This window comes from Cystoisospora suis (genome assembly GCF_002600585.1).
Source record: "Cystoisospora suis strain Wien I chromosome Unknown contig_7598, whole genome shotgun sequence".
NCBI classification, from domain to species: Eukaryota; Apicomplexa; class Conoidasida; order Eucoccidiorida; family Sarcocystidae; genus Cystoisospora; species Cystoisospora suis.
In genome coordinates this window covers 1-9,501 of record NW_027160383.1, presented here as the reverse complement: position 1 = coordinate 9,501, position 9,501 = coordinate 1, and the positions used below count along the sequence as shown (strand labels likewise).

General features: G+C 55.1%; 1 protein-coding gene across 1 annotated transcript; it reads right to left on the bottom strand.

Annotated features, from left to right (window-relative positions):
• Positions 1-217: 217 nt before the first annotated feature.
• Positions 218-8,999, bottom strand: CSUI_010494 (rna polymerase iii transcription factor iiic). The gene is made up of 7 exons (XM_068070597.1): positions 7,451-8,999; positions 6,549-6,908; positions 5,277-5,849; positions 4,611-4,754; positions 4,146-4,219; positions 3,570-3,864; positions 218-2,775 (listed from the first exon to the last, which is right to left on the bottom strand). The coding sequence occupies exons 2-7, from the start codon at positions 6,868-6,870 to the stop codon at positions 2,681-2,683; spliced, it is 1,503 nt and encodes a 500-aa protein (XP_067917427.1). The 5' UTR covers positions 6,871-6,908; positions 7,451-8,999; the 3' UTR covers positions 218-2,680.
• Positions 9,000-9,501: the final 502 nt, after the last annotated feature.

Genomic DNA, 9,501 nt, shown 5'->3' with positions numbered 1-9,501 from the left:
CCTCCGGGAGCTGTCGCCGCGAACCGATGTACGCCTCTTGGTCCCGGTGTTTTCACGTGGCTACGAAGGTGAAGCACTTTGGCTGGGCGCTACGGCATTGGGTTACCTCCAGTGCTTAGGCCATGAATGGAATCGAAGCGGTTTTTATAGTATTACTTGAAGTAGTCATAAGGGTTAATCGAAGAAACACCGTTGGCACGAGAGAAGACCTCTCGTGGAACCGTCCGATAATCGGGCGGTACGTCACAAGGGGGTGGCACCAGGGTTTCCCCTTCTGCTTCCACTTCGCTTGTGACATGAACCCCCCGAGGGTTGACGAAAAATCCTGCGAAACCTCGGCCGGACATCCGCTGAACCGAAGAGCGGTTCAGACGAAGGTTGGCCTAGCTCAGTGTCTCTCATCTACTATGTCACTAGTCAGCCTATACATCAACCACCTCCACGCTTTCTGCGGCAACACTCTTGAAGCTCCGACAGAGTCGTCCGGACGGGACTAGCTGGGGACGGCGCACGGTATAGCACACATGCTCATCCGTTCTTTCTCGTAGTTTTAAAAGCAAAGATAGTTGTCGCGTGGGCAGGACTTCCCCCAGTGCGATTGCGCTCTCTTCCATGATCTTTTCAGCACTATACACGACAGCACCAAGTGGCCCCTCAACAGCGAGGAACCGCTCCGTGCATATTGGGGTAGGTCTTCTCTGTGTTGCTCTTCGACGCTTTGTTCAGTCTTCATGATCAACTTTCGGACTTCCTCCTCTCTTCCACAATGTAGGAGAGCAGGGAGTGCTTCCTGTCTGTCGTTGGCGTTCCGTCTGTCCGTGTTAGGGACGCTTCTCCTTTTGTCTTCATCGTCGACCAAGGAAACTCGCTCACACCCGTTTCACTACCGAACTTGTCTTCTCGTGTCAGCTGCCACGCCCAGTCAATCAGGATTGGACCATCTCCTCGTCTCACAGGTAGTCATCTTCCTCGTTGTTCGTTTGCGGCCAGAACTGTTCTGAAAGTAACTCCGCAGCTCGGTGGGGCACTGACCCGTCCTGCCATGCCAACCAGACTTATTGCAGTCCCTTTTCTCGCTGAGCAACTCATTACATCTCTCCTGTGAATCACTGATGCACATCTAAGTCAGACCGATATGGTCTGTGCAACCTTTCCGGTTTGCAGGCCCAAGCCTTCGCCTTTGCACGACGTTAAGTCTCTCCGTCGGGCTTGTCTTTCCCTTTGAGAACGCTGCTGTCTTGGCGGGGATCGGCCGCCTGTGGTCCTCCGTCCAGCCTTATGTGTGACATCGGGCTGTTGGTGCTGCTCCTCCTCTTTTTCGTTACAAAGTCTCATTCCTCTCTCTTGAACCAGGTGGCCGGAGCCACTTATATACGTTGCGAAACGCAATGGTATTGCTCTAGTTTGCGTAAAAATCTTTATCAGCTGGGATAGCTTCCGAAGTTGTAAGCAACGGCGGGCCAAAAAACGCCAAACTTATATCGGGTGAAGAAGACCGATCTTCTAATCAACCCCCACTTCCATTCTGAATTTCGGTGGGTTGCCTCTGGTCGCGCAGCAGGTAGCCAAAGCACCGGAGCGAATCTGGCAAGTATTACACGGATGCCCTTGTAGTGCGCCCTAGCTCATCAGAGGGCTGGACGAGACTAGGAGAGAAACGGCGACATGAACCACAAAGGAAACAGGAAAGACAGAGAACAGCTCACCCCGAGTGATAAAGCATGAACTCTCATAGAAGGGGGAGGACAGTTAGAAGGAGACTGTAGCAAAGCCTCCTTCTAGCTGTCCGCATGGTAGCACCTCCCCCGTTTCTATCACAGTTAAGCTGTGTTCGTTGTTCGGCGGCGCCGCCGATCTCGCTAACATCAGTCCCTGGAAGACCAAACCATACAGCACTGTTACAGTCTTGATACGAGGAGGCGGGGGCTCGTCTTCTCTTCGTATTAATCACAGACCCTATCACTCGGTGGCCGGGAACGTGCCCGGCCTGGTGAAAGAGTGTGGCCATTCCTGAAACGGTTCTGCGCAAGAGACCAGGTGAAGAGATGCCGTTGCTCCCCTTCTTGCACAGCCCGCCTTTGACCTCCCGCGCGCGCAACACACAGACACTTACAGACGCTTTGCTACGTAACACTGCAAAAACCAGCACTCGCCACTTCGTGACTCTGACAGCCTTCAGGAGCCACAAAAACTAAGCTCTGCCTTGGTTGGCTGTAGCACATATGTTCATGCTGTCTGCATGAGCCCGCTCAACCGCACTGGAAAGCTTCCGAACCACAGTGAAACAGAACTGTCGTCGTCTTTGCGTCCCTCAGTCCAGGAAAGCTCACATCGGAAACGGCTGTCCACGTGTTACTGTCCGGCGAGTGTCACAGAAGGCAAAGCATGCAAAAATCCATTTGCAACGTGAGCGGCGGACCCAGTCGAAGCACTCCGCGCGTCATTATTGGAATTTCAGTTATCTAAGCTGCGCAGTGCGGCCAACGAAAATTCAAGTCTTACATTGGGCCCCCGGTCCACCCCCACACACAACAGCTCATGAACTTAGCATGATTTTCCAGACAATCCTGGGCGAATCACAGATTGATTCTACCGGTCTGGCTGCAGCCTGCGTCAAGAGGCAACATGTCGGCGGGCATTCGAACACAGCCTGCACATCCGGGACCACCGGCTGGTTCAATTAACAGGGGATTTCGCCCCTGCTCTCTCTCATACGCTGACTCTTCATCGCCAAAAGCTCTCGCAACGTCCTCATCGTCGCTGCCGAAAACCAGCCTGTACAGGGGTCAAACAGAGTCGAAGGCAGCCAGTTGGAAGTTGCACCTCGAGCTGCCACCCCCAGACGGTACTTGTCCCGCACTACTTCCTGAGCGACGGAACGGACAGAGGATGTGAGAATCAGACCCGGGAGCAGTCTTGCTTTTTAACGGAACAAGAGTGGTCGACTAGCTATAGTACACCGAGGGAATACAGTCGAGGGCAGCGCGTATTCCCTCGCAGCTTCACGCTTCGCTCTGTGGTGCTCAAACCTGGCCTCTCCCCAGCCCACTCTCTCTCTTCCCTCTAGTTCACCTAGCACAGTACCTGAGTAGTGATGCAAACCGAGAACGTTCCAGTGTCAAGCGACAAACCTCTTCACGTGTTACATGAGTTTCTTCGGTTGCGCCTACGACGACCAGTCCCTTCAGCACATTCAGGAAACAGCGCTACCACACAGAAGCTGAATACGGGGGTCTTGAAGTGTTCCCAACCCACGGCGGCAGGTCTACCGAACCCTGTTTTGCAGGTGTTTCTAATCTCCTGACATTCTCTCGCCTGCCAAGCAGCCGTCTCCGCTGACGAGCAGAGATGGTTCGACTGCGTACGCTACGAAAGCAGAAGGGACTGCGCAGCCAGGCACTCGCGGCTCCGGCACGGCAGAAACCGCAGCAGCCGTGCCAGCCATTCTGATCACTCACTCGGTGACTCATAGCGAGAGTGGAAGTCTCCTGTCCCGCAATGCTTCCACACAGACAGCGAGTGCAGCGGAAGCATCTCCCTGGCGCATTCCTGTTTGTATCGCGGTTTACCTGTTTCTTTGCAGGGTGTTGGAAGCATTGGCGCATCTCTTAGCAGCTTTTGCACGGCCTCATCTTGTATCTCCCGAAACTGGTAAATAACCGACGGGCGTGACGGGGGAACAAGGAACTGCTGCTCGAGTTGAGCTGCTTTCGCAGAGGAACTAAAAGTGGATGAAAGGCCGGAGCCCGCCGAAGAGTGAGGATCGGAATCGGTTAGGCCACCGAGTGGCGAGCATCCCGCCTGTCTAGCACTGATCCGCCGCCAGCTTGTGTTCCGGAAGTACGGATCTCGGAAATCGATTGTCTGTGCATAGCCGCGTAGACACGAAGGTGCTCTGTAACCCGCGCAGCTATACGTCTAATCCTGTAGTCCGCTCAGCTAGTAAGCTTCAACACGAGGGAGCAAAGAACACGCTGTGACACCCCCTACACTACACGCCGTTATTGATGGCTCTTCAAACGCCCGCTCTCCCCCCGGTACTCACTTTAGGCCTCAGACCGGTCACGAGTTGCGGAAAGCCTTATCCACTTTTCAGTCGCACCGCTGCCGCACACGGGACAACAATTCCTCGTTGCTTGGCGTACCTGGGAAAACCTGCTTTCCGGATGTTGCCGAGGGTCATAGCCGATCTTGCAAAGACAGCCGCGCCACGGACCGTCTGCGTCAAAAATATCCACAGTCGCTGAACTGATATGCGCACTACGACCCACCGTATGACTGCAGGTTCAATGGAAAGTAGACTACCGGATCTGCCTTTGACCGTGAGGGGGCACATAGGTCCCTTTGCTAAGCTGCGTTGAGCGCTGAACCTCGGAGGTGAGGCGGGTTCTTTACTGCTGTCTCCTGCAGAGAGGGAACTGTACAAAGCACGGAACTCGAGAGAGCCTGAAACTAGGTGACGACGCCAAGTGTGATACGGCTGCTCGGCTGAGCCAGTCTCCCTCCCCAGCAATGTTAATTCACGTTCTCCGCTTCAGTGAGCGATACCCTTGGGATGCACACTTCGTCGGCGCTTCTTTTCCTGGAAGATCCCCTCCCCTCCCACTCACCCATAAATAAAAAGCAGGTTTTTGCGTACGCAGGTTTCTTTCTCCAGGCTGTGAAATCTTCTGGCAACCGGGCATCCAGAGATCCCCGCAGCCAGATAGCATGCTCCGCAAGTAGCTGGTGTAGGCTATTCAGCAGAACATCATCTGAAGACCACAGAAACAGATCGGAGACGCCGGTCCAAAGACCACTGAGGTTTGAAGCGGCACCTTAACAATATACGTGATTGAGACCATTACGGAGAACTCTCGACCAACTACAAGCGCAAAACCAATCTCGCTGGCTCACTAGAGGAGAAATAACTTGCCTCACGGAAAAGACGCTGACAGACGCCGTGAATCCTGCACACCCTGAGCCCTAGCATCTGCGAAGTAACTGGACTCAAATACAAGGACCGAACCAATGGTTTCCATCTGAAAAACGCACATCACCTGGTTAGCCGCGAGGGCATCGGTGACGCAAAGCAAGTGTCTCTGTCTGGGGCCCCTTCACTGAAACAAAAAGAAAAACGGGTCAAATAGTCTTGTCACCTGCTGACTGGGGTGAGAGCACGAGTGCTCCTCAAATTACACTGGAGACAAGTGACACCTCATACATCCTGGTCTCCTCAGCGCGATGTCCGCGCATTACGAAAGTCTGTTAGACTCTGTATAAATGCTTCACCTCACCGGCACAGGCTTTGAAGGCTGCGGCTGGGGGCTGACTAGGGACACGCGCATCCGAGAAGCGTGCTACAGCATTGAACTCTTCGCCCGCTTTCTTCACGCGGTCTTCCACCAAGTGCTCCTCTTCGCCCGTATGTACGCTGTCGTCTTTCTGTTCTGTACTGCCCTGGACACCGCCAATCTCGACCCCGTGAAAACTTTCGTTCTTCTCGTGCGCCGTTTCGCAGAACGACGTTGATTCGCCTGCCCCCGCAGCCCTAGTGCAGTCCAAGTGCGCTGGTCCAACAGCCTGACTTCCTGAGCTGGAATGCAAGCCCTGGGCTTCCGAGAGCAAGCGGGGATACCTTGCTGACGGGATGACTGAAGACGCTTCGTGAGAAGGAATGGATGCCGGCGACGATGAGAACAAAGCCTGGTCCAGCCGGTACTGCGCGGGCTGGGAGAAACGACAGAAGAGAGGCGGAGGAATGAAAGGCTCCCAAGGCGCCGGCCCCTGCGTGTCATTTCGGATAAGCTCGATAACGTTCCTGCCCTCACGAGATTCTGCAGGTGGTGAGAAGTAGAAATCTGCCAGCCCTGGGGGCAAAAAACAGTGAACACAGCACCTTCAACCGAGCTCTTGCGTTGAATAACGGTCCGAGTAGCATGAAATCTGGCAACAGGCAACCGGCAAGGCGACTGAGACTGCTGTCTCTTTTCGACAGAGAAAATGACCGAGCGAGGGACACGAAGCAAAGTGCACCAAAGCAAGAAAGAAAAGAGTGAAAGGGCAACAGGAAACCGCGCTGCGCCCGCAGTGGTAAAGCGTCTGCTAAGAGGACCCCAACAACAAGCAGGTGATTATGTCGTCACCTCCGCCTTCCACAAAAGCACGCGTTGCAACAAGCGCTTCTCATGCGCAGCCTCCGTCCACTCGCAGTCCTCCGGTACCCAGCGACGGTGCCAGGTGTCTGCGATGCATTGCCACGCTGCTTCCCTAGCGTTCCGGCCAGCTGGAGGCTACGAGTTTTTTCTGGGCTCCTTCTGAACACGTAACGCGTCTGAACAAGAAAAAACTTTTCACCTGTCACGCTTGCGCCAGACTAGGCGGCGCCCGTCCAGTCGCCGGGCTCCAATCGACCTCAGTTCATGAGAGCAAGGAGCGCGAAGAAACCGGGCTTCGTCAGGCGTACACGGAACTCTCTCCCGTCCGCACTGGCACAACCGAGGCGCACCAGACAGATCGGCCTCAACAAGCTGCAACTTGCGTATACGTGATACTCGCGAGTGGCCTACCCACCGTCAAAATGATGATACCGAGTGACTCGGCCCAGCACGGTGACGCATACTGCTCCGCTGCGTTTCTTCCGCACTCTGACCAAGAGACCGCAAGCCCTCGACGGGGTGGAAGGAAGGACTTTGGCAAGGTCGTCCCCCAGCGACGTGCGGAGAAAATGCCTGTCATCTCTCGTTGAGCTACTGAGGCCAGAAGTCGATGGACCAGAGCCGACTGTCGCGCACCCACCCAGAAGAGAAGCGGCTGTAGACCTACAGTAGTAAGACCCCGGAGACCGCCGAGCGACAATGCAGGACTAAGAAAGCAACACAGCGGTTTCATTTTGGCAAGTACGAAGAACGATCTTTCTCGATTGTACTCTGGCTTGCAAGCGTCACTCTAGACACTTTGGTCGATAAACTGGACCTCCCAAGTTCTACATCTACGTTTGCTGGACGTCTTGATTAGCTATCCGTGTGACAGTCCACCAATAAAGATGAGCGCAAAGTAGAAAAAGGGTGCACATACACGCTACAGTTCCTTGACAGGCCTCTTTTCCCACCGTGCAATGCGCATAAAACGCACTTACCGACAAGATGCCAAGAACACCCCAGCAGAGTCAAAGCGGTGAGGTTTTCACCGAAACTAAACCAGTAGAGACACACAAGAACCTGTCCCTGCCTGCCAGACAAAAGGGGTGGGACATAGACCAAACGTAAGCGCTCTCTCTGTGCGTAGGGCAGAACAGCGCGTCTCACCCAGGTCGTAGACCTTACGACACGCTTCCACGGAAAACGAGGCCCCCAAATCGTCACAAGCACTTCCACGTGACCCCAATTCAAGCGCTTCTGATCCACGCAAATGTGGGGATGTAGGATCCTCGGACACGAGGAGAGCGTCTACGGAGCCCCTAGACTGTCACCTGTTCTTCAGTCGGCCTGGAATGGCGACGGCAACAAATGTCCTGTTAGGCACACCAAGTGTAACGCCTTCTCCGCGCGCGTTCTTCGGTTCTTCTATATACAGTCTAGCGGCCGCTGCAGCACGATGTCGCGCTGAAGAAGAGGAGGCGGGAGAGGAAGACGCGGTGACCAAGCATCCATCCGGCACTCGCGGCGGGTGGTGTGAAGACGGAACATGGGGAGGTGGGAACTTCGGAGGGATGCAAGTGCCCCGGCTGGCTGCGACTGCTCCCGAAACTTCTGTCTCGATGGTCGCTCCCGGGACCATTGTAGAACCCCCACACGTCAAAAAAATCCGTGATTGGTCGAGCCGAGATATCTTCGGGTAAACCCAGAAGCAGGTGGCTTTCGTGTTTGTGAGGATACACAATGAGTGTGAGGCCTGCGAGGTCTGCGCGCGAGCACCTTACGGAAAGGCTCAGTCTTGTACCTTAGCATATGTGTATGGAGACCTCAAACGGGCCCCGGAATTGCCGGCTGCAGTCTCGATAAGCAGCCCACAGAACGCTGTCAAAACAAGATTATCTCCCTAGCACACCAGGCAAAGGACGCGCAAGTTTTTGCAACGCAAGAATGCAAACGAGTCTCCTCTCTCTCTGCCCGAACAGAGCGGCGACGGATTTTCGAAGTTTCAAGGAAACACGAGCCCCTGATAGTGTCATTTTGACTCTGAAATTGCCCGTACGCCTGGAGCCTTCTGAAACTCCCTACCCTCCGCTCGCGGAACACAGCCACTTCCACCACAGCAGCGGCGCGGGCGTCGGCGGGTCCTCGCCGCAAAAGCACGCTTCTTCAGGGAGCATGCAGACCAAGTGGGAAGCAACGTTAACACGCCACACACGAAGAACAAAGCACTCCTAGAAGAGCTCTCCGGGGTCCACGTAAGCTCTGCAGGGAGGCAACGCCAGCGCTGTAGAGTGGACGAGAGGGGAGAGCCAACAGCGTTCACCAGACTTCCTGGTGGGCGTGGTGGGAGTTCTCTGTCCAAAGACTGCCACCTAGTGGGAAGGTGTGAGCTCAGGTAACGGGGTGGCAAACGGTCCGGGGTACCGCAGAGGCGGGAGAGGCTGGCCGTTTTGATAACAAACGAAGCGAACCGCCCCCTCCAGCGGACACGTCCACCGAATCAGGCTATCCAGCGGCTTTCTTGCGGCTGGGCAAGAAGGCGCGAACGGTATTTCACCAGCTCAAGAAACTGGCTGCAGTGATCACCGCTCGCTACTTTCAACTGGGACTTTTTGTCAGAGAAGCAAGCCGTGTGAATCAGCTCGCTGGCGGCAACTGAAGGCTTCTCCGAACGTACCCCAAAAGTGAAATAGGGGACGGAGCACGACCGGGCGCGACGGAACTGCAGGTTGAGGGGGAGGTTGCGGAAAAGAAGTGCTAGCGTACAGTGAAGAGCCAGCGGTGACTGGAGAGGCTTTGATCGTGGAGCAGACGGACCGGCGGGATCCCGAAAAAAGGAGATTAAAGGTACTGTTCAATTTGTCGCTCCACAGTAAGCGGCCGCCAAATAAAAGAACGCCAGTGAGGGGCTAGTTCCTCGAAAGCGTGACCCACGCAGATACGGGATCGATGCAAGGCATGCAGGGCCTGCTGTCTCGACAATCGATGGATGATATTCTGCCTGGCGACTTCGCGGGTAGTCGCTGGCCTAAGCGTCGGTACGGGAGAACGTGCAGTGGTGTGATATGGGGGGGGCGGAACAGGGGAGCCTCGGTCGCGCTGAGGGGAAGACTAAGTGATTCAAGTTTTAGGGTCTTTTTCGGAGAACTAACCTCGAGCCACGCCAAGCCCCCTAGAGGCGGACTGAGCAACCCACTGATCTGGCTTGTACACTGGTGACGCTAACAGATTTTGGTGACAGAAGTGGGGCGCTCGGTCCACCTACGGCGTTACCGTTTTTTCTGGCCCCGTCCACCCAGCCCACTTTCTAACCATCTCGGCGTTGAGTTGTCTTCAGCCCGCGTCCGCGCGAGCAGTCGTGAACATGAACCGCCGATCCAGAATG

Bases quoted from the DNA above. Each gene is read 5' to 3' on its own strand.
- CSUI_010494 (XM_068070597.1), bottom strand. From the start codon at position 6,870: ATGAAACCGCTGTGTTGCTTTCTTAGTCCTGCATTGTCGCTCGGCGGT. The intron at 5,850-6,548 runs GTAGGCCACTCG...TTTTGCCCCCAG, and splicing joins TATCATCATTTTGACGGTGG to GGCTGGCAGATTTCTACTTC. The intron at 3,865-4,145 runs GTACGCCAAGCA...GGCTATGCACAG, and splicing joins CGGAAAGCAGGTTTTCCCAG to ACAATCGATTTCCGAGATCC.